The 25,691-nt window shown below is 38.2% G+C and overlaps 1 protein-coding gene across 2 annotated transcripts in view; it reads right to left on the bottom strand.

Annotated features, from left to right (window-relative positions):
- TMEM87B (transmembrane protein 87B) overlaps positions 1 to 25,691 on the bottom strand; it is a 53,465-nt gene that overhangs the window by 4,111 nt on the left and 23,663 nt on the right. Inside the window, exons 11-18 of one of the 2 annotated variants that reach the window (XM_067007233.1) lie at positions 25,458 to 25,529; positions 20,266 to 20,374; positions 20,121 to 20,179; positions 18,895 to 18,998; positions 17,438 to 17,511; positions 8,585 to 8,658; positions 6,207 to 6,259; positions 610 to 640 (exon numbers count right to left, since the gene is read on the bottom strand). In XM_067007233.1, the coding sequence (XP_066863334.1) occupies positions 610 to 640; positions 6,207 to 6,259; positions 8,585 to 8,658; positions 17,438 to 17,511; positions 18,895 to 18,998; positions 20,121 to 20,179; positions 20,266 to 20,374; positions 25,458 to 25,529 (576 nt within the window). Of the gene's footprint in view, positions 1 to 609; positions 641 to 6,206; positions 6,260 to 8,584; positions 8,659 to 17,437; positions 17,512 to 18,894; positions 18,999 to 20,120; positions 20,180 to 20,265; positions 20,375 to 21,904; positions 21,977 to 25,457; positions 25,530 to 25,691 lie in introns of both variants that reach the window. The other variant, XM_059079095.2, reaches the window with a different exon arrangement.

The following is a 25,691-nucleotide window of genomic DNA, read 5'->3' as shown; positions in this document are numbered from 1 at the left end:
CTTTCAATGAACAGAGCTGTAGCTTCTCTCATATTCTACAGCCACCATGTAAATGACTCCTTAGCTGCCACTCCTTTCCCGCTACTCTTCCTCTGGATAAACTGGTGGTCCGCACGTCCATCCCTGAATCCTTACTTCAGACTTCTTCCTGTCCTGGGCCACCCTGCAGTGTCCAGATGATCGATAACTAATTTTTTCCCCAAAAAAACCTTCCTAAATCCACATCATCTATTCAAATTTCCTACTTAGTAAATGTAACTCAGGAACTTTATTTAATACCCCAGGAAAATATCTACAAATATAAGAGCTAGATTTAGACCAACTGCCATCTTGAAGTCTTCTAAACTCGTACATCTTAAGATGTTAGAAAATCATAGACTCAAAACCTCATAAAATAATTCTTCCCTCCTTTTACACCAATAAGCATTTATCGTGCTCCTGTTTTAAATGAGGATCCAGTTCCTTAAAACTTTACCCACAACTCAAGGCAGCCTTTCAATCGGCTCAATTTGTAATCATTTTAAAAAGTAACTTTCAGAGCTTCTTCTGAAATACATTTCTACTTTGTGAAAATAACAGCTCCAAGACATAAGTAAAAATATATTTTACCTCATCTGAATCCACTAATACTGGAAGAGCTCTGAAATAAAAGAAAAAAAAAAGTTGACAATTGTTATTAAAAGGCCAGTGTAGGGCTTCCCTGGTGGCGCAGTGGTTGAGAGTCCGCCTGCCGATGCAGGGGATGCGGGTTCGTGCCCGGGTCCGGGAGGATCCCACATGCCGCAGAGCGGCTGGGCCCGTGAGCCATGGCCGCTGAGCCTGCGCGTCCGGAGCCTGCGCTCTGCAGCGGGAGAGGCCACAGCAGTGAGAGGCCCGCGTACCGAAAAAAAAAAAAAAAAAAAAAAAAAAAAAAAAAAAAAAAAAAGGCCAGTGTATCTACAAAGCTGAATATAAGCATATCTTATGATCCACCAAGTCTCACTCCTGGAAGACAAAGTCAACAGAAATGAATACCGAGTGTTGCCAACAGACACGGAGAAGAATATTCACAGCAGTGTTGTTCTTAACAGCCTCCAAATAGGTAAACTGGAATACTACACAGCCCCCAGAAGAGGTATGAACTATTGAGGGATCAAATGTTAAAAACGGACACAAGTAATCTACAGTTACAGACATCAGTACAGCAGTAGCTTTGGGAGAGTGGGGTCATGATTTGGGAGGAAAACAAGAAGAAGGTTTTTAGGGTATTAATGATGTTCCAGTTTTTGATCTTGGGTATCTGGGTGCAGGTTACATGAGTGTGCTTATATTAAAAACTTACTGAGCTATATACTTATTTAGAATTTGTGCACTTTCCAGAATGGGTGCTATACTTCAAAAATTTCAGTTAAAAAATTAACTGAAATATGAAAATAATTATAACTTCAAAACGGAAACAACAACAAAAATCGGCAATTCTAGAGGCTAATATGTTGGAAGAACATCAAGGACTAAACCATGATGAATGAATAATTCCAAACACAACGGGCATCCAATTATATCTTTGTTTTTTAAGCCCCTGGTTATTTTTTACTTTGAATAGTTGGACAAATATCTTGACTAGTGATGTGCTACCTAATTTGAAAACCCAAATGTCATGTGCTTTTGTGAGAACTTAAGAGGCTTGACTGTAGTCATCATTTCACTATGTACATGTATATCAAATTATCGTGTTGTACATCTGAAATAAACACAAATTTAATTAAAAGATATACCTATTTTTAAAAAGATGGATGAGTAGACATATTATGAAAGGTGGTATTTATGGTATCAAGTATTTGTTTAATCCTATGTCATTGTCACCATTGACTGGACATAAACCAGTGAAGGATACTGAAGAGAGAAAAAGTTATGCAACAGGACCTTTGCTCGGGAAAGATTATATGGATAAAAAGACAAATGTAGAGCTTCGATGTGCAATGGAGCACTGAGAGGGAGAGCCCAAAGGGAAGGGTCTGCATGCCAAGGTCACAACATGAAAGTTACATCAACACACAATCCCGAGAATGCTACTAACAGTGCAGCCCACGGTGGAGACAGAAGAAAGAGAAGTTGGGGTCTCGGTAGATGTGGGGAAGGAGCCAACTTATATGGCTTGGAATAATATTAAGCAAAATCCAGACTGCTTTAGGGAAAGACGATCCAGAACCTTGGGGGCCCAGAAGACAGCCCGCTGAGTGCTTAGCGCCTCGTTTAGAGATAAATACTGCAATCTCCAAAATGGTTCCTTTTGTGAGGTAAATGACTATTTAAAATTTATTAAGATGGACTCAGTGCATTGAAGAGCAAGGAGAACTATGCTAAGCTGATATTTTTGGTTTATCAGAGATGCAGAAAAGCCATAATGAATACCATATGAATATCACATAACACACTAGATCATATGGTTATTCATGATCTGTTTAAGTTGTCCTATGACTTGCAAAATTTTTAGTCCATTTCTATTGATGTATAAAAAAGTGTTTACCTGTATATGAAGTCCAGTTTCTAAACTTGCCACGTAAATTGCACATGAATTTTGGGTAGCATTGTGCTAAACTTCTTGTGTTAAAGTTTTCAGAATAGACATACAGGTTTCCTAAGAACCTAAAATGCTGGAAGCTATCTTGGATTATACAATTCTACTCATTTCACATAAATGGTTCATAAGAACATAAAAGAAGACATTTTGCTCTTTTATATTCCAGAGGAATTTTTGTAATCAGGCAGACATTCTACTTACAGAAAGAAACTGTAGAGAGTAATGACTCTCTAAGACATAAGGAGAACTGCCCAGGAGCCTTATTGCTTTCCACCAAGAAGTGGTGGCATAGTATGGGGTTAGTCTACTTAGGTGATTTCCTTTTAAAGTACTCAGTAGTGAATTTCCAAATCTGGAAGATAACGGTTGCCACCTAATCTGAATCTCTCCACACAGCCTTGCTCAAAATTCCAGGAAGTCCCTAAGGATTGCAAACAAAACCACACACAACTCACAATCTTCAGCATAACCAGGAGAACACAGCAAACCTGAAGTTATATGTAAACAGAGAAATAAATGCCAATACCAACAAATTCCCTGCTGTCACTGCAAGCTCATGAGTACTGAGAGCGGGGAAAGAGAGGTTTGAGAGACTCTGTGCAAGAGTAGAGGGGAAGGAGGATTTAGACAAAGGATAGACAAACTTCTTCAAGAAAAAATCAACACTAAGTTCCAAAATACTGACTAAAGGCCAGTGACTTGGTAGTTCACAGTATCTGCTATAGGGAAGGGGCTTAAACTGAGTGGAACCAAAAGTAGCAGTCTTGAACAATCATGGTTTTCAGGGGAGAATCAGATACATGGAGGAGTGGTACCCTCAGAGTTATGGCAGTACCATGAATAAAAAGAAGGAAGTAAAAGGGGAAAATTAAAGATCTTGTAGAAATAAAAGAAAAATAAGACACCACCAACCTCCCTCTCTCCATACCACCATCCCATCAACATTTTCCATAAATAAAACTATAATGTATGCAACTGATGGAAGAAAGCACTCAAACTAGGAACTCTCACTACCAAATGCCTAGGAATAGGAAAAACAAACAAAACCAATTCCATATAATGGTGCAGAAAGAAAAAAAGAAGGAAAATGAAAATAAAAATGTTTTACAGTAGAAGAAAGCTACAGCTATAACACAACACTCCAAATTAGATGAAATAAGTTAAAAAGAATATTTGGTGATATTAAAAACTACAATAAGAAATTTTAAAACCAAGAGCAAAAGTGTATTAAAACAAAAGAGGAAGAAATTCAAAGAGTCCATTAAACTCTGGAAAAAAAAAAAAGACAAAATCATCCCAGCAATGAAGAAAAAAATTACAAGGCACCCAAGGCAGAACAAATTTAAATAAAAATTTAATATGTGGCTAGAAAACTACTAAGAAAGTGAAAATGATATATAGAAAGAAGTAAAAAGGATTACAGAGAAACCTAGTTAAAAAAAAAAAGGAAGATAGCAGGTAAAGGTGGAAAGAAATCAGATGATTCCTCCCACAGAAACATTTATAAAACCTGGACAAAAATATTAAAAATAAGTAGTTAAAGGCACTGAAAAATGACCAAAGGGAGTGGGGACATGAATACAAGTAGCTCAACAAATTCCAAGAATACTCAAAAAGGAAACCACACCTAAGTACATCATACACACACTGTGGAAAGCCAAATGTAAAGAAAAAAAATCTAAAAAGCGGCAAAAAATAAATGACATGGTACACAAGTGAGGACAATACAACGAAAAACTGACTTCTCTTCATAACAATAGAAACCAGAAGATATTGGAGGGATGTGTTAGAAGAGCTCAAACAAAAGTCAATCAAGATTTTTATATCCAGCAAAACCATCCTTTGAACAGGAGGGCAAACAAATACATTTCACATAAATAAAATGGAAAGAATTAATTTCTAGCAGACCCCTACTGTAAGAAACACTAAAGAAAGACGTACAGGAGAAGGTGATAACTCAGATACACAGGAAGGAAAAAAGAAATAATAAAGGCATGTAAAGGATATTCATACACCTATTTTCCTTTTATGACTATTAAAAGAAAAGAAGTATAATAGTGTACTATTAGTTTCATAATGTAAAGGCAGTTCTTACCTCATATGAATCTGATATGTGTGAATTTCAGTTACCACAGTTTAATTAAACAACACCAGTCCCTTAACAAGACAGTTCAAATTTCAGTAACTCAAAAGCACAATGAGATACCACTTCACAGCCACTAAGAGATCTAAAATAAAAAAGGTGAACAATTACAAGTGCTGACAAGGATATGGAGAAATCGGAAACCTCATACATTATTGATAGGATTATAAAATGGTTCGGCTCTTGGAAAACTGCTTGGCACTTCCTCAAGACGTTCAACATACAGTTACCATATGATCTAGCAATTCCACTTCTAGGTATATACCCAAGAGAAAAGAAAAACCCAAGAGGAGACAGTCCTGAAGGCAGCCAAAAACAAAACAAAAAACCCATGTAACATATGAAGGAACAGAGAAGAAGTATAGCAGACTTCTTTCTAAAACTATGAAAGCTGGAAAACATTCAAGTGACAATCTTTGAAGTGCTGAAAGAGAAAACAGTCAACTAGGAATTCTATACCCTGCAAAAACAGCTTCCCAAACAGCCAAAACAAAGACTTTTTCAGACAAATAAAACCTGACAGACTTATTACCAACATACTTGCATGACCAGAAACATAAAGGAAATTCTTCAGGCAAATGTAACATCATACTAGACAGAAACTATCTAAAAAGGAAGTAAATGGGAGCAGGGAAAGGAACAAACAATCTGTGAAAACATCATATTTGGCTATCCTGTTGTCTACTGTGGAAACAGCTATCTGGAATTCGTGTGTCATATAGGACACTGATAAAGAACCTGAATAGCTCCAAGTTCCCAGAGGGGCTTCCTCTGCACTCTAGTTTTCCTATGCTCATGTTTTTCCTCCAAAAGCTTCCCCACTGTACATGGTATTGTGGTTACACATGTTTTTTTAAAAAAAGTTTGAACTCTTCCATATTATAAAGTTAAAACAAAATGATTCTGATCCTGATAAACTTAGATAAGAAAATGTTGGAGTTGGTTATAGGGCAGGAGTATTAATAGAGTTGTTGTACAGTGAAAAAGGAAGGAGAAAGACAGACCAAGGCAGGGCTGTGTTTTCTCTGCATTTCGATATGAAGTTAATCAGTCATACACTAGTGATGGGGGCCTATAAAGCATACGGAGGATGGGGCTCCCCTGGTGGCGCAGTGGTTGAGAACCTGCCTGCCAATGCAGGGGACACGGGTTCGAGCCCTGGTCTGGGAAGATCCCACATGCCACGGTGCAACTGGGCCCGTGAGCCACAACTACTGAGCCTGCGCGTCTGGAGTCTGTGCTCTGCAACAAGAGAGGCTGCAATAGTGAGAGGCCCGCGCACCGCGATGAAGAGTGGCCCCCGCTTGCCACAACTGGAGAAAGCCCTCGCACAGAAACGAAGACCCAACACAGCCATAAATAAATAAATAAAATTTAAAAAAAAAAAAAAAAAAAAAAACATACGGAGGTGAGAGTTTTGAAAAGCACAGAACAAAGCATGTAAATTATCCCTTTATACTACAGCCTAAATTTTAGATTCAAACTTTAGCAGAGGATATTTACACATCTGTGAATGAAGAGGGAATGTTTTCCTCCACCCACTTCAAATCTTCATCCTGTAGAAATAAATATTTACATTTTAGCTTTTGCTTAATAGTGCCTGAAAGCAGAATTTTTAAATAGAATGTATATATAATTTAAGCATGTAAATGCAAATACATGACATTCTTTTAATTTCTACTTAGCCTAAGAAGTTGACACTTATGCCACACGAAAATTATGTCAATATTTTCTTAAACAGTCAAACGAACACTTGGATTTTTGTACTTCTTTGGTTTTGGTTAGATGCACAGGTGTTATTTTTTTGTCTTGAAAAACCACAGTAAAAATACAAAGAGTTGATTTATAAGATAGAAAACAGCATGAATATTGATTTGTATTAATTTCTTGCTTCCAGCTTTCAGTATGCCTCCTAACCTGTTCACTTTGAATTCATAATTTTTCAGCAGAAAAACATGATGGTACAGATATTCTAACTTTACAAAAGCCTATTTATTTCAGTCACTTGTGTTTAATGCTCATGTTTCTGTAGGAGAAAAGAAAAGCAGGTCAATTGGGGTATCTAAATTTTTTTTTCAACAGAAACTTGCTTACAGTTATCTCACTGGGAGTAAGGAAAATAAAAGGTATATTGAATATTTTGGTTTATAATGTAAAATAAATCAAAATGGTTACATGGAATCCTCTGGTTCTAGTATTAATTATATCTTGCTTACTTACAGAGAGAGAGAAAGCAACTGAGCCAGTACTAATAGGCACCCCAATTCTCTGAGTGAATCTTGGATAGAAATGAGTCAATCAAGGAGAGACAAGGTCCCCTACTTCTGATCAAGAGCTGACTACACGGGACTTCCCTGGGGGCACAGTGGTTAAGAATCTGCCTTTCAATGCAGGGGACACGGGTTCGAGCCCTGGTCTGGGAAGATCCCACATGATCAACTAAGCCTGTGAGCCACAACTACAGAGCCTGTGCTCTAGGGTCCGTGAGCCACAACTACTGAGCCCACGTGCCACAACTACTGAAGCCCGCACGCCTACAGCCCATGCTCCGCAACAAGAGAAGCCACTGCAATGAGAAGCCCTTGCACCACAATGAAGAGTAGCCCCCGCTCACCACAACTAGAGAAAGCCCGCGCACAGCAACGAAGACCCAATGCAGCCAAAAATAATTTAATTAATTAAAAAATAAAATAATTACCTAAAAAAATAAGAGCTGACTACACAATTTAGAGAAATGAAAACATTTTCCTTTGCTATATGTGCAAATACCGAGCTTTAAAATAAACTGATACAAATCCCTAAAATAATAGGAAAATCTCTTAGCAAGCTGGAAGTTTAATAGTTCTAACACCAGATAATTAAAACTGTGGAACTTTTAAAAGTGTAGTTAAATTACCATAAAACTACTCAAAGAACACATTTTAAAGAATTATTAATTACCAAAAATAAGGATTAGAGAATTTACGAATCCAACAAACGGAACTGTTTCATACGCCATCCATCCTGTCAGAACTTAGGTGCGTACATAAAGTTTTACACCTTATTAACCACAACATATGTAACTGTAAGAAAGCCAAATATAAAACTGTATGACAGGCATTTCCATTGTGTTTAATTACTCTCATAATTACCACTTTTATGCATAAATAATATGCGTAAAATATTTAAAAACTCATCTCCGGGGCTTCCCTGGTGGCACAGTGGTTGAGAGTCCGCCTGCCAATGCAGGGGACGCAGGTTCGTGCCCCGGTCCGGGAAGATCCCACGTGCCGCGGAGCGGCTGGGCCCGTGAGCCGTGGCCACTGAGCCTGCGCGTCCGGAGCCTGTGCTCCGCAACGGGAGGGGCCACAACAGTGGCCCCTCCCGTACCGCAAAAAAAAAAAAAAAAAAAAAAAAAAAACAACTCATCTCCACCCAATAGTTTAACGTTTTATTCAAGTTTACATGGTTTAAAAGTCCCTTTCCAACAGACAACAAATGTTACCTGAAATGGCTTCAAAAACCACATAAAAGTGCTGAAAAATTAACACAAACTTTCACTATAACAAAGCTTCTCAATCTTTAATGTGCATGTGAATCATCTATGGAATTCTGTTAAAGAGCAGATTTAGATTCGGTACATCTGGTGCAGGCCTGAAATTCTGTGTTTCTAACAAGTTCCCAGGTGAGGTTTGCGCTGCTGGTCCAATGACAGCACATGAAAAGTGAGGGCTGACAGCAATGCAGCTGTCAGACTTAACTAGTATCACTACTTAGTAACATTTATTTTCATACAAAAAAACCTAGTAAAAAGTGTTCTCCTGAAGGTCAAGAATGTGACACTCATATAGATTTCTAAAGTATTAAAGACTGAGACTCTATTAAATATATACTATACTCACAAAATTATCAGAAGTAGCAGGTTTAGCTGTTCCATTAGAAACCGTTTTTGAGACTCTTAATTTTATTCCTTCAGCTGTAATGAGAAACATTATAGAAATTCATAAAATTATAAAATAACAATATTTTTCTTTGAGCCTTCACATTTAATAACCCTATAAAGAGTTAACAGTGGAAGCTTTGGGCTGGGTGCTGGCTTTAATATACCATTTGGGAATGTAGGAGGGACAGAAAAAGTTAAAAATGTCATAACTGTTTACAAAAACAACCAGGTTCTCAAGTTGCTAGTCTGAATTCCAGTTTTAGAGGAGTTTAAATAAACAAGTAAACATACATACATGCACACATTAGGTAGTTTCAGTACATTTTAAAGTTCATGGATTTAAAAATCTACAGGATTTATGATATACTTAAGAATAAAACACACCTTTGGCCATGCTTTCACTTCTCTAATGTATACATTTTTAGAATGTGTTTATGGTATAAATAAAATAGGGAAGAAAAAGATTTTCTTTGTATTTGACCAAGGCTCTTCTTTATGCCAGCAGGTTTAGCAGAGGTTAAGAGCACGAGTCTTGAAACTAGATGGCTTCACTTGGAATTCTGGCTCTACCTACGTAACCTCGGGCTAAGCAATCAACTTTCTGTGACTCAATGTCCCTGCCTATAAAATGGAATAATAATAATGTCTGCCTCAGAGAATTCTGATGAGCATTAAACAAATTAGCATATATAAGGTACCTGAAACATAATGTCTATGTCCAATACGTATTCACTTTTGTTACTACAATAATTTGCAAAAAGTGCTTCTCCATAAACTAGGACAGTTCGTACAATATGATGAGATCAAGTGCATAAGTGGATATAATGAATGAAAATGAGGTTGCTCAATCTGAAAATGTTTCCACGGGGCGTCTGAAATCTCAACATTTGAGATCCTTCTCTTAAAGGTATAATACACTGATTTTTTTTTAACTGAAGTATAATATACAAAATAAAATACATAAACTTTTAAGTGTACAGTCTGAAGAGATTTTTATCAACTCTTGTGTAACTACCATCCCAATCAAGACATTTAACATTTTTATCACCACAGAGGATTCCTTTTTTTCATTTAATATTTTATTTATTTCTTTGGGTCTTAGTTGTGGTATACAAACGCTTAGTTGCGGCAAGCATGTGGGATCTAGTTCCCTGACCAGGGATGGAACCCGCGCCCCCTTGCACCAGGAGTGCAGAGTCTTAACCACTGTGCCACCAGGGAAGTCCCCACAGAGGGCTCTTTAAATTCCTTTCTGGTCAATCCCAACCCTACCAGAAGCAACTATTGCTTTGATTTACATAATCACCACAGTTTACTCCTGCCTGCTCTAGAACTTCATATATAAAACCATAAGGACTCAATATTCTTTTGGATTTGACTAATTTCACTCAACATAAAGGTTTTGAGATTCATTCATGTTGTATAGTGTTGATTACTTTTGCTTCTCAAACAGTATTCTACTGTATAAGTATACCACTATTATTTTATCCATTCATCTGTTGACAGACATTTGGGCTATTTCAGTTTTGGATCATTAAGGATCAAGCTGCTATAAAAGTGTACACAGTGTCTTTCTGTGGACATCTGCTTTCATTTTCATTTTTGGATAAATACTTTGGAGTGGAATGGCTGGGCGTATGTTTAACTTTTTAAGAAACTGTCAAACTGCTTTCTTAAAACTTCCTAAGACTTCTTCCGTAATGTATGAGCAATCCAGCTGTTCTACATCCTCTTCAGCGTTTCATGCTGGCACTGCCAGTCTTTTAAATTTTAACCAAGCTAGTGGATACATGGTAGCATTTCACTCTGGTTTTAATTTGCGTTTCACTTATGACCAGTATTATCGAGCACCTTTTCATGTGCTTTCTGGCCTTTCCTTTGTCTTCTTTGGTGAAGCGTCTATTTAAGTATTCCTTTTTGTTTTTTTTTTCAAATTGAGTTATCTTTTATTGATTTGTAGGAATTCTTATATTCTGGATACAAGTCCTTTGTCAGATATATGTATTGAGAATGTTTTATCCCAGTCTAGGGCTGGCCTTTTCACTTTCTTGTTTCTCTTGATGAACGTAAGTTTTTAACTTTGGTGATGGCTAATTTACCTACCTTTTTATTTTATGGTAACTGCTTTTTGCTTCCTAAGAAACTGCCTAACCCAAGGTCATGAAGATATTTTCCTGTTTTCTGGTAGAAGAGTTATAGTTTAATCTTTTACATCTAGGTCTGTGATCTCTCTTGAATTAATTATAGGTGATATACACGGCAGGAGTCTAGGTGATTCCCCCCCATGTGTTTATCTAGTTGTTTCACACTCTGTTGAAAATACTATCTTTTCCTCATATAAAGCCTTGATGCCTTTGTCAAAAATCAATTGACAAATGAGGTTTCCAATTTGGAGCTAATTTAAATATTATATCTCTTTTTTTTTTTTTTTTTTTTTTGCGGTATGCGGACCTCTCACTGTTGTGGCCTCTCCAGTTGCGGAGCACAGGCTCCGGACGCGCAGGCTCAGCGGCCATGGCTCACGGGCTTAGTTGCTCCGCGGCATGTGGGATCTTCCCGGACCAGGGCACGAACCCGTGTCTCCTGCATCGGCAGGCGGATTCTCAACCACTGCGCCACCAGGGAAGCCCTATATCTCTTTTAAAAACAAAAGCTTTAGAGACCTCTTATTATATTAGAATCAGTTTGGTGCTAGTAAGAGTACATTCTTTAAAGTGTTATTGCATTGATAAAATAATCTGAAGCAACAACAAAATCCACTGAACAATATGTGCAGATTTATGTTTGGACTATTTTTTTTAAGTTGCCTGAAATTTCATTTCATTTTGTTTTATTTATTTATGTTTGGGACTCTATTTTGATACACTGATGTATGTATCCTTATGCCAATACCACACTGTCTTGATTAGTATAACTTGAAATTTTCGTCTTGAAATCAGTGTTAAGTCCATTAATTTAATTTTATTTAGATATAACTTCCACACCATAAAATGCACCATTTTGAAGTGTACAATTCAGTGGATTTTAGAACAGTCACAGAATTGTGCAATCATCATCACTGTTAATTTCAGAAGCTTTTTATCACCCCCCTCCCGCCCCCCACCAAACCCCATACCTATTAGCAGTTACTCCCAACTCACTCCTTCCACCAGCCCCTGGCAGTCACTAATCTATTTTCTATCTCCAGGGATTTACCTTTTCTGGACTTTTCATATAAATGGAATCATATAACAAATGATCTATTGTAATTGGCTTCTTTCACTTAGTATAGTGTTTTCAAGATCTATGTTGTAACTACAAGAATGTTTAGGTTCTTCCAGATCTTTTGCATTTCCATACATATTTTAAAATCGGCTTAACCATTTTAAAAAAATCAGTCAGAATTACAATTGTGACTGTACTGGATCTACATATCAACTGAGGAAGTGATGGCTTAATAATACTGAGTTACAATTCATAAACATTTACTTATTCTATAATTTCTCTGGCATTGTTTTGTATTCTTCAGTGCAGTTTTCCACATTTTTTTCCATTAAATTTATTCCTAAATATTTTATTTTTTGAAGCTCCTGTAAATAATATTTTAAATTTCATTTTTCAATTATTTCCAGTTATATAAAAAACAACTAATTTCTGTATTCAGACATATATCCTATGATTCTATTATTCACTTATTAGTCCTACTGTATTTTTTCTTTTCTGTAGACTCCTTAGGATTTTCTACATACTTAATGTTGCTGAGGAATTCCCTGGCGGTCCAGTGGTTAGGACTCCATGCTTTCACTGCCGAGGGCGTGGGTTCAATCCCTGGTTGGGGAACTAACCCCACAAGCTGCGCGGCACAGCCGAAAGAAAACAAAACAAAACCTTGCTGTTTGTAAATAAAAACAGGTTTACTTCTTGCTTTCCACACTTTATGCGTTTTGTATTCTTTGGGTTGGTTTGTGTTTTGCCTTTCTGCAACTGCTGTCTGATTCTGAATCAAAGTGGTGAGCAGATATCCATGTACTTTGTTCCCAATCTTCGGAGGAAAGCATTCACTATTTCACCATTAAGTATGATTTTAGCTGTGGAGTTTTTTCATACTATTCTGTAATTTGTTTGCTAAGTGGGTTTCTTTTTAAAAAAATCATGAATAGGTGAATTCTGTGATATGGCTTTCTGCACCTACTGAGATAATTATGTCATTTTTCTTCCTTACTCTTTAGATGAATTACACCAATTGATTTTCAAATGTTGAAACAGCCTTGCAACCCTGGGATAAAGTCCACTTGACAATGATGGTCTTTCATTACTCTTCTAGATTTTATTTACTAAAAATAAAATAAAATAAGAGTGGCATTGTGGGATCTTAGTTCCCTGACCAGGGATCGAACCTGTGCCCCCTGCAGTGGAAGCATGGAGTCTTAACTACTGGACTGCCAGGGAAGTCCGTTTAAATGAATTTTGTGTCTCTACTCATGAGTGATGTTGGTCTGTAACTTTCCTTTTTTTGTCTTTGTCAGATTTTGGTATCTGAGCTGTGCTGGCCTTATAAAACAAGTTGGGAAGTATCCCTACCTCCTCTATATTTTTTTTCTTTTTTTAAACATCTTTATTGGAGTATAATTACTTTACAATGGTGTGTTAGTTTCTGCTTTATAACAAAGTGAATCAGTTATACCTATACATATGTCCCCGTATCTCTTCCCTCTTGCATCTCCCTCCCTCCCACCCTCCCTAACCCACCCCTCTAGGTAGTCAGAAAGCACCGAGCTGATCTCCCTGTGCTAGGCGGCTGCTTTCCATTAGCTATCTATTCTACGTTTGGTAGTGTATATATGCCCATGCCACTCTCTCACTTTGTCCCAGCTTACCCTTCCCCTTCCCCGTGTCCTCAAGTCCATTCTCTGATAGGTTTGCGCCTTATTCCCGTCTTGCCCCTAGGTTCTTCATGACCTTTTTTTTAAGATCCCATATATAAGTGTTAGCATATGGTATTTGTTTTTCTCTTTCTGACTTATTTCACTCTGTATGACAGACTCTAGGTCCATCCACCTAACTACAAATAACTCAATTTCGTTTCTTTTTATGGCTGAGTAATATTCCATTGTATATATGTGCCACATCTTCTTTATGCATTCATCTGCTGATGGACACTTAGGTTGCTTCCATGTCCCGGTTATTGTAAATAGAGCTGCAATGAACATTTTGGTACATGACTCTTTTTGAATTATGGTTTTCTCAGGGTATATGCCCAGTAGTGGGATTGCGGGGTCGTATGGTAGTTCTATTTTTAGTTTTTTAAGGGACCTCCATACTGTTCTCCATGGTGGCTGTATCAATTTACAATCCCACCAGCAGTGCAAGAGGGTTCCCTTTTCTCCACACCCTCTCCAGCATTTATTGTTTGTAGATTTTTTGATCATGGCCATTCTAACTGGTGTGAGATGATACATCACTGTATTTGTGTGTGTGTGTGTGTGTGTGTGTGTGTGTGTGCGCGTGTGTGTGTGTGCATGCTAGGCGGGCCTCTCACTGTTGTGGCCTCTCCCGTTGCGGAGCACAGGCTCCGGACGTGCAGGCTCAGCGGCTATGGCTCACGGGCCCAGCCGCTCCGCGGCATGTGGGATCTTCCCGGACCAGGGCACAAACCCATGTCCCCTGCATCGGCAGGCGGATTCTCAACCACTGCGCCACCAGGGAAGCCCCATCACTGTAGTTTTGATTTGCATTTCTCTAATGATTAATGATGTTGAGCATTCTTTCATGTGTTTTTTAGCAATCTGTATATTTTCTTTGAAGAAATGTCTATTTCGGTCTTCTACCCATTTTTGGATTAGGTTGTTTGTTTGTTTGTTATTGAGCTGCATGAGCTGCTTGTAAATTTTGGAGATTAATCCTTTGTCAGTTGCTTCATTTGTAAATATTTTCTCCCATTCTGTCACCTCCTCTATATTCTAAAGAGTTGCATAAGATCAGAATATTTCTTCCTTAAGTATTTGAAAGCATTCACTAGTGAAGCCAGCCATTTGGGTCTGGAACTTTATGGGAAGATTTTAAATTTCAAACCCAATTTCTTTAATAAATATATGGCTATTCCAATTAATGGCACAGGGTTAGAAATAAGATTAGGGTAGTTTCTTAAGTGTATTTTTCAAGGAATTTGTTCATATTATCCAAACGCCCAATTTGTTCCTAATAGCCCCTTACTTACCCTTTCTTACTGTAGTAATGTCCTCCCTATCTTTACAACGTTGGAAAATTGCCTTGCTATATTTTATTTCTGGTTTAGATTACCTAGAGGTTAATCAATTTTTTTAATCTTTTCAAAGAAACTACTTTTGGCTTTGCTGATTTTCTCTATTTCCCCCTGTTTTCTATTTCATTGGTGTAGACACAACTTTATTATATCCTTCCTTCTAATTACCCCAGGTTTAATTTGCCATTCTTTTTCTAGCTTCTCAAGATGGAAACATATTATCAATATGTTTTCTTGGTAATATAGGCATTTAAAGCTATTAATTTTCCTCTAAGAATTGGTTGAGGGCTTCCCTGGTGGCGCAGTGGTTGAGAGCCCGCCTGTTGATGCAGGGGACACGTGCTCATGCCCCGGTCCGGGAAGATCCCAAGTGCCGTGGAGCGGCTGGGCCCGTGAGCCATGGCCACTGAGCCTGTGCATCTGGAGCCTGTGCTCCGCAACGGGATAGACCACAACAGTGAGAGGCCCGTGTTCCGCAAAAAAAAAAAAAAAAAAAAAAAAAAAAAAAGAATTGGTTTAGCTGCATCCTGTAAAATGTGACATGTTATGCTGTTATTATCATTAGCATGAAATATTTTCTAATATTCCTTCAATCCATGAGTTAGAAATTATTGCTTAATTTCTAAACATTTGATTATTTTGTAGATATCTTACTGCTATGCATCTAATTTAACCATTGTGATCAGAAACATACTCTATATGATTACAATCCACTGAAATATATGGAGACATTTTTAATGGCCACACATAAGGTCTAATTCAACGTAGACTTGAACATTTATTCTTTGGTTGCTAAATGCAATGTTCTATAAATATCAATCAAGTCAATTAGGTCGATGGTTTTATTCAACTCTAACTGTGACATCTGGGCCACCTCTAGATTGCTCTTACTGATTTTTCCCTCAACTATGGATCACAGCTTCCAGTTTCATCCCATGTCTAGTAATTTATCATTGTATACTGGACATTGAGAATATCTTATAGACTGGATTCTCTTATCTTCCTCTGGGAAGTGTTGTGTTTTGTTCTAGCAGGCAATTCAAATTATTGCTAGATCACTCTGATCTTTTGGGGATATGCTTTTAGATTTGCTTAGGGTTTATTTCAGTTTAGCTTTGGTCCTAGGGTAAATTTCAGTGGTCCTAGACTGTGGTCTTTACTTCTAAGGGGTGGCCCTTCTGGGGTTTTAATGGAAAGCCCAAGGGGTTTACCCAAGCACTTTTAACTTGTTGAGATTTGAATTTCAAACTCTGCAGTGGCAGCTGCTGAAATTTCTGTTCCGCTTCTTAGCCTAATAGCTATTGTTTTCCCCCTGCTTTCTTGGAGTCTCACTTTGCACATACCCAGTTCAGGTATCAGATAAGACTAGAGAGACTTTATAGACTTTTGAATTTCCCCCTTTGTGGCTCTCTCTTTTCTGGATTTCTTCCATCAATCTCCAGACATTCTTACAGCCCCAAATTTCACTCTCCAATTCCTTGCATCAGTAAGATTACACCTATCTGCTTGTGCTCTAGCCACTGTACTGTCTCACTGACTGGGCATGAACTCTTCTTTCATGGTTCTCTTCTTTCAACAGTGAAATCTCCCCCAGTTTCTGCCTGCTTTTCTTTGCTCTCCAGTGCCTCCAATAGTTAATTAAAAAAAAAAACCAAAAAACCTGTCCAGAGTTTATTCTAGCTATCAGCAGGAAGATTAGCCCCAAACAATTCATTCCATCATTACTGGAGCCAGAACCAACACACTGAATTTTAATATCTCTGCTGTGAATAAGTTTTGCAGATTTCTTTTCTTAATAGAAAAGTCAGAAAAACATGAAAGAATTACTTGTAGGTGATAATCTGATGAGAGGAGGTAAAAAAAGGAAGTGTGGACACTGAAGACACGCTGATTATGTTGCAAATTTTGCTGACTGGGTAGATTGTAAAATTTTCACAGTAGAGAAACAAAAAAAATTGTGAAAAACAATGTTACTAATAAGAGAAACCAAAGTAAGAGGAAGGAAGAATGGAATAAAGATAAAATTAGTCTTTACATCTGAGTTACATACTTATGTTGCCGTAACAAATGCTTTAATTACAGTGTTTTGGTAAAATTAATAAAATGATAAGACACTTATGTATAAATTAATAGAAAGATGAAAACTAAAGCATTAAAACCATAATTAGAAATGCTTTGGGCATGACTGGGAAATTACAGATGTGCACAATTTTCAAGAGCAAGAAGAGGTGATACAAAGAAATTTAGCAATCATCATTAAGAAGACGAATATTGTTTAGGAGCTAAGCACAATATATACCAAATCACTCTTGTAGAAAACAGTGCAGCTACTTCAACACTTAAACTTTAAGAGCAAACATGTAACAAAAGCTCAAACTACTTTAGCAATCTTGAAAATTTCATTACTGACTTCTCTTCTGTGACTGTCTACCACAATAGAGGTTTCTACAGATATAGTTTTCAAAATATTTTACAGGAAAAAAAGTGTATCTGACCTTGAATCACAGGTAGAGGTATAATATTTGTTACAATATATACAATGGTCATTTAATAAGAAAATATGTTACTCACTTAAATTTTCAGATGTTACCATGAATTCTTCAATTTCATCATCAGAATCATCTATTAAGGGCATGAAGGCATATCTAAATCAAAAACAAGGAGTAGTTTTACTAGTGTGTTTAAACCTGTTCAACTTTCAGTTTACATCTAAAAGAGTCACTACACACTTTAAAAAATATATACACTTTAGGGCTTCCCTGGTGGCACAGTGGTTGAGAGTCTGCCTGCCGATGCAGGGGACGTGGGTTCGTGCCCCGGTCCGGGAAGATCCCACATGCTGCAGAGCGGCTGGGCCCGTGAGCCATGGCCGCTGGGCCTGCGCATCCGGAGCCTGTGCTCTGCAACGGGAGAGGCCACAGAAGTGAGAGGCCCGCGTACCGCAAAAAAAAAAAAAAAAAAACAAAAAAGCATTGCTGATTTAAAAAAAAAAAAAGCTTTGTTGATAATAGCCAAAAAACTAGAAACTAAGTGTCTAATAATTAGGGACTGCTTATATAAATTATGCTACAATCATATGGAATGCCAGATAGCTATTAAAAGTAATATGGTAGGTCTATACAAGATGATAAGGAAAGACACATTTTAAACAAAGAAAGTGAAGAATACTGTATATATGTATGTATGTATTATCATTATTGTATAATTTTAAAATCTTTTGTTAATCAAATTTTCTATTGAAGTATAGTTGATTTGCATGTTGTTGTAAAATTTTTTTTTCAGCTCTCCAATATACTCTTATTTATTTTTTTTAGCATCTTTATTGGAGTATAATTGCTTTACAGTGGTGTGTTAGTTTCTGCTTTACAACAAAGTGAATCAGTTATACATAGACATGTGTTCCCATATCTCTTCCCTCTTGCGTCTCCCTCCCTCCCACCCTTGTTGTATAATTTGAAAGAGAGAGAGAAACACACACACTAGTATATACTTTTTCATTTTTTCCTAGAAGGAAGAAATGTTAACAGTGCTTTCCCTGGGGAAGAGGAATGAGGCAAGGGAAGCTGTGGGGCTTCCTCTCACATGTAGTCTAAAGTACAGGTTTCTGAATTTCGCATTCAAGTTCTTTACGATTTTGCTCCCACTTTTCCTTTCCAGCTTTATGTCCCGCCAATGTAAGAGTATTAACCAAACTGCATGGCTTGTTGGCCTCCAAAGTATGCCATGTCTGTTCCCGCTACCCTAGAAAACCTGCACTCTTTCCCAGGTCAGCCATTCACTGTCCTCCTCATTTCCTGAAGATGTAACATAAATGCTGCCTTTTCATGGACCCCTCTTCCACCTTCCTGCTGGGCTTATATATCTCTTATTTCACTGTCTTGCTTTTGTTACATCTGTCTCCCCACTTGACTGTATGTACATTCTTTAACAGCAAGGACTACCTCTCCAGTTTCTATAAATGCTGTTTGAACATTGTAGCAGATGATGAACAAATCCTTGTCAAATTTGAACTTTCTTATGTTAGGTACCTCTGATTATTTGCTGATGGTCTCCACAAAAACATTATTACAATAAGGATAAGGGAAAAAAGGAAGCTCCAAAATGCATCATCAACCCAGCGTTCCATCCAATCCTATAATAAGGACAATTCAAACAGGAAAAGTTAATTTTCTGATAAACATACCGATTTCCCATTCAAATAGTATGTAATGACAAGTACTAATGAAATCTTTCCAACCAGTAATTCTTCCAAATGAATAAGCACACATTTTTCCGAGACACATAAAAACTAAGAAATGCTATCTCTATAAAATCATTATGCTTACTTCAGTAATATTAATGCTTACTTCAGCCTTATAACCAATACAATGAATAAAATCCTAACAAATTATAGAGTATCATAAAAAGAATTAGAGGGACCTCCCTGTTGGCGCAGTGGTTAAGAATCCACCTGCCAATGCAGGGGAGACAGGTTCAAGCCCTGGTCTGGGAAGATCTCACATGCCGCGGAGCAACTAAGCCCATGTGCCACAACTACTGAGCCCACGTGCCACAACTAGAGAAAGCCCATGCGCAGCAACAAAGACCCAACACAGACAAAAATAAATAAATAAATTAAAAAAAAAAAAGAATTAGAGTTTAAAAGGGCTTCAGAGGTCAATTAACTTATTTTCTAGACAAGAACAGTTTCTTCTCTCACTAAATTATCCCTACAGCAGCAGAAGTCCAGGGTTTTCAGAGGGCTCTTTATAATTATTTATATAGAACTAGAGACTATTTCCAAATCAAGAAACCCCCAAGAGGGCCTTTTATATTTTAAGTCTGAGAAATGTATCTTCTTCTAACTAGGGAATCCATGGAGGGTATCTCCTGAATGTTCATAATGAGTATACCATCCTAGAAACATGTCAGGCTTAAGGTTAACAGTCCTAAGGACAAAACAACCCAATTACACTGTGTGCTGGAAGAAAAAGATTTCCTGTTACCTTAAATTATACAGGGGGAGGATTCCTTTTCAAAATATACAAAAAGGAGTTGAGAAAGGGCATAAATGGAAAAGGAGATTTAAGAGGAACTTTTTCAGACATTTAAAGAAGGCAAATGTTTTTATAATTCTATACAAAATAATTCCAAGTAAACAGAAAATCTCCACTAAAATTATCTCTGTCTACAAACACAAAACTCTTCAAACGTACACAAAATAAAATAGAATAATTAAAAATGAAAACTGTTTAAATAGGAAGATAATACTTACTGATTGACATTTTGCAATTCTAAATGTCTTAGTTGTCCACAGCATAAACACTACAGATGCTGAAACACACCCAAAAAAAGTCAACCTTTGAAAGAATATGCAATACTAAAATAATGTATTTTAAAAGAAAAGTTAGATAGCTTACCCATTATGGCAAAGATCAGGGTATTTGTAAAGTGCCTGTACAAAGAAAATTTCACTGTGTTCTTTCTTAGCCTTAGAGTCTTCATAGTTTGTGCCAAACTTATAAAAATGTGAAAAAAGTTAAGGAAAAAATTTTAAATAGTAAATATACAGTTAAGATAAAAAACAAAATAATTCTCTGCTACATTTCCAAAATTAGTACTGCTATATATAATTCCTATAATTTAAAACTAATAAAAACACAGAAAATGTTGTCTTACCCAATACTGTATGATCATGATACCAATTTCATCACAGATACTGTTTTACAATATACCACTGTCTGAACTAAGTAAACAAACTTCAAGGAAAAAAAAAACATAAGCAAGAAGACCTATGATGTGCTCCTTCAATGACAAGTTCTTGAAACAGAGAACAGAGCATGACACACACTAAATGCCAAGTCCCCCTTAGGCCAGACACTCTTTCCAGATCCCATCATGACATGCCACTTGGCTTGTGCTTTTCTGTCTGTTTCTTTCTTATTTTGTTGTTTCTGGTCTATTCTCATTTTATCCTCCAAATGACCATAATTAAGAAGTTACATCATCTGCCAATTCCATTTTACAAATTTAAACTGAAATATGTCAAGTAACACAAATCTGGACTTAGGTAAAAAGAGACTTTATTGAAGAGATTATTGCAATAGGGAGAATGTTCCGACTATAAGATCCGAGAGAGTCCCAAAGGTCAGGCAGGGAAGGGCTTTGCTTTTATAGGGAGGAGTAAACAGGTCTCGAGAGCAGCAGGTGTGAGAAGTGGGTGACCTGACAGGACAGTTGCTCAGAGAATGACTTTCCTTGAAGTCTGCAGGTTTTCAGGAGGGGCCATGAAGGAGGGCTGCAGGTGGATGGAAGCTCGGGGACCCGGGGGAAGGAGAAGGCTTAGTATGGTCCAGTCTGATATTTTGTCCAGATTGGTCAGTGGGTACATAGGTCTGTGTCTGGCCTTGTCATAAGTAAACATGGGGGCACCTGGGAGTCTCATCGAAGTCCTATGGGGAAAGGCATCTCTTTGTATTGATAGTAAGCCTTTCCCAGAACATGAAAGGGTGGAGGCTGTCTTAACCACAGCTGTTCCAGGAGCACAGGGCTCAGGTAAAGTGCAACACTCTCAGGTACAAAGAAGCACAAAGAGGCTTGTCCATTGGCTCCTCAGCAGTGCAGCTGTGCTCAAGCCAGAGCTCTGTAAACGGGAGCTGCTTCCTCTGCAGCACCTGCCAAGCCCTGTTCAGGGACCACACTCTGAACATACATAACAGGGTTGAGCCAAGGAATGGAAGTGGCACAGTTTGCACTTAGGCCTCCTATTTAAATTCCAAATACTTCATTCATCAAAAACTTCACTTTAGTATTAAAACTACCAAAGCTGCTTTTCAATCTTTCTAAATGACCCATAAGTTGCAACAGAAGATCAATTTCTAAAAGAGCACAATTCAACCAATTAGGCCTACTGTCAGAATTTACAGAAATGCAAATATGCTTTATTCAGTAAACATGATCAAGGCCAAATACTTCTGAAGCAGTAAAGAAAGCACACAGGCCCCATCATGCTGACAAGAGAATCACCTTGAACGTGCTGCTGGGCTAGGAAAAGGATATCCACCAGCACAAGCCAGAGTCAAGAAGAGACAGAGGGAGGCTGGCCAGAAGCACAAGATCAGAATCATTTGCCTGCAGCAAAACAGCAAAAAAAAATAAAACGAACAAGCAGGAGAAAAGAGGCAGAAGGCTGTGGCTTTTGGCGTTTTCAGGCTATTTTTTCTATTAATGTAGAATTAGATTCGTACAGGAGGAGCTAGATTAGGTTCATCAAAGGTGAAGGAAGCAGGGTCATTATCCCAGCACTCAATACTATAAGGACGTAGTTCTGCTTCTTTGCTTGTCATGGGTAATCATTTAGGAAATCCACTACTTTTTTGTACAGAGAAAGCAGACTTTTCATCTCAGTAATGAAAATTACCAAACAGCAATCTAAAAGCAAACGTCAGAAATTCAGGTTGAAGCAGAAATGGATAATACTAAATTTCCTTTCTCTCACCATGAAATACTAACCAAGAGAACTTTAATTTCTGGATTTCTTTATGACTTTTACCTCCAACATGTTTATTAAAAACATTATTAATTAAGCGAGCTAAATCTTTCCCCTTATTTTCCTTGTCTCCCCATCCCAATCTGGCTCATTATGTGTTGGACCAAAGCCAATGCCGTCCATAAAGGTGGTATGTTACCCTCATTCAAATCCAGATGGAATTAGAGCGTTTACAGCCACTTTCCTCTGGAATTTTCTGCCAAGAAAACTGCATTAGTTGCCAAGTTGCAAACTTGCAAGTTTGCAAAATTGCAACTTGCAAGTTTGCAAAATTGCCAAGTTGCATTACTATGTATTTTTCCCAATGAACCAATGAACCACCTTGTAGATGATTAAGAACAAGAATACTTTGAAATACATATCTGTAAATTACCAGGAGAAAAGATAATATAGATTTTTAAAATGTAACGTTCACAAGGCTCTAAGCATATACAAGTTTAGAAATAAGACAACTCCAAAACGAATAGATGTCTTAAGCTCATTTTCTAAACCCACAAGGACTGAAGAGAAGACACGAAGATTAGAGACAGTAATGCTGAGCCCAGTAGCTAGTTCACCTCCGCTGCAATTCTGCCTGTCCAGGTCCCAGGATGTGCACGCTGCCTGCCCCTTATCCTCAAGTCAGGTGGCTTCAGCAGAGCAGGCTCCACACTGGGGAAGAGTACTCAGAGCTGGAACGCTGCTCACCTGCAGAACTGGGGAATGGACTTCACCTTCTTAACAACTGAATATGACTCCACACGTTTTTGTTTTTAGTGTAGAGGATATGAAAAATTACACTAGAGTAAGATATTTTTAAGACTCGGAAAAGATCAGATTTATGTTACTATAATTTTATTCAGTAAACTTGGATTCTCAACTGGTAGCTCTCAACAGAAGTGGAATCCAGTTTTCAAGCAAGTTGGTCGAAGCAACTCTTTAAATCAGGTATTATTATCCCTTTACTAGACACCCCTCGGACACTAGGGGCTACCTGGACATAAATGCCTCCCTGTAGGAAAAACTCCTCGTGTGAATGAAGTGTGTGTTTATATATCATCTGTGAAGAGGCTCCACAGCTTTCATCAGATTTGCAAAGGCATCTCTGCTGCCAGAACCCAAACAGGGCTAAGAACCACTGCTTTTGAGAATAAAAATAAATTAAAAGATTATTGTTTTGTTTTTAGCTTGGAAGCATATCGAGAATTCACAAACAGGGAATTTAAAGAACAGGTAAGCCGGGTTTAGGAAAACAACCCACAAGGAGCTCAGAAAATCCTACTGACAGTGTTACATCTGTTAGCGCACCTTCAGAAAGGGACAGCTTCCTGTAGAGAAGGGACACAGGCAATTTTAAGCCCTCCGGCCCTCCCTGTGAGAGACAAAGATGAGAACATGGAAAGAAACACAAGGAAAACAAAAGCACATTGCATGTTAAAAGCTAAAAGACAATTATCAAAGACAATAGAAACAAAAAAGAACTGTGTAAAAATCAAAGCTTATGAGTTTCAAAGGACATAAATGTCAACGAAACAGATAAAAATAATGTTCTGGATCCGCAGAACCCTGCATTCTGCTCTGACCAGGTCGTAGTTTCTCCAGAATCCCTCCCATTTCCACGAATGCACTTTACAGAGGGTCCTGCCTTGGAGAGGAAAACAGTGGAATTGCCCAGACTCCACTGGAGTCACTCAATCAGTGAGGAGGAGCCTCAAGGATCGGTTAACACTGTCTCTGAAACTTCTCCTGCTGTGCCATGGCCTCTGGCCCACCACCTCCACTGAACCCGCTCTCCTGCTGTCCGCCGTGACCCCTGGAATTGAACCAGGCAGACAGGCGCGCCTCGGGAACTCATCTCTCTGCTTCGCTAGCCACTGCTGAGCACCCCTCCTTACCAAAGCTTTCCTAGCCTCCACCCCAGGACGACTTCCTGGTCCTCCCACCTCCCTTTGCCCTGGACTCCCTTCCATGCATGTTTCCGGCCCACGAGGCACCGTCCTGGCTCCTCTCCACTTGCTGGTCTACCTGCTCTTCTTAAGTCGCTTCCGCGGCTGCGACCTTCTCCCACACAAAGATGACTCCCACCTTCAGCACCAGCTCTGACTCCTCTTGCTAAGCCAGGCTGGGCCTTCCAACTCTCTTCTTCACACTAATGCCCCGGGCAGCTCAACCCTCACCCACTGTGGTCTCTTATCCATGTTTACCACCCTGAGAATGGTAACACTGGCCCAGCCACCTACTTGAGATGTGCACGTCTTCCTGGGAGCCCTCTCTCCCTTTCCCCACCCATTTCTAGCCAGCCTGTCATCCGCAGTCCTTCTTCCATTTCCTCTGCCCCACTTCTAACCCACGCTATGCCTCGTTTGTCCCACTGCAAATGACTCCTTACTAGACTTCCCAGCTCTAGACTCTCCTTTCCCAGGCATGAAAAAAAAATGCCATCCTTGAGTTCTTTCTTACAAGATTTCATCATGTCATTCACCCGTGCAGCCTCAACTCCTTGCTACTTTCCACCTTCTAAACTCTCGAGCATGTCATTCTATCCTTCCCTTCTGGTCCCCCTTCCATGATTCTCCTACGCACGTTACCTACAGGCAAGCTACTCTGGGACACCGTGCCACTGTCCCTATATTTTCATGCTTCCAACTATTTGGTCCCCTTAAATCTTCCCAGAATGCTTACCCCTCAGTTCTTTTCCTAGTAAACCCCAATTTGTCCGCTCAGTCTCAATTAAAATGTCACCCTCTCCCTGAAATCTTTCCTGATTTTCACCCTGGAATAAATTTCTCTTTCCTCTGTTTGCATAGCACCTCTCTAAAATGGCAATTACTGTTGCTATGTTGCTCCTAGTTATGCATTTGTCTTCCTTACCAGATCGCTCAATATGTGCATTTTAAGTTTGCTGAACTAATAGAAAAAATAAGGGTATTTTTTTGTTCAAGGAATCGTTACTGTTTCACCTTCAACTAAATTTCTATATTGAGGTAACGATAATGCATAAGTATATTTCTTTCTATTATTATTACAAACTAAAAATAATCTGATTTTAATGACACAACAATTTTAGGACACAGTAAAGGATATGAACCATACAAAAATGGAGTCAATAACAGCTAAAATAATGTCACCAAATACAACAGCTAAATGATTAGAACCCTGAAAAATAAAAATCGGGAAAAAAATCTGAACGCAAAAGTTTCATTGTATTATAATAATTATCATCTGATGAAGAAAAACAATTTATCTCATACCATCGTTTTATAAAAGGCCACATAAAAGATGTTATTGCCTAACAGAATTGTGTTTGAGCACATGGAA

This window comes from Kogia breviceps, chromosome 11 (genome assembly GCF_026419965.1).
Source record: "Kogia breviceps isolate mKogBre1 chromosome 11, mKogBre1 haplotype 1, whole genome shotgun sequence".
NCBI lineage: Eukaryota > Metazoa > Chordata > Mammalia > Artiodactyla > Physeteridae > Kogia > Kogia breviceps.
Note: the sequence above shows the minus strand (reverse complement) of the source record. Positions and strands in the feature narration are given on the sequence as shown.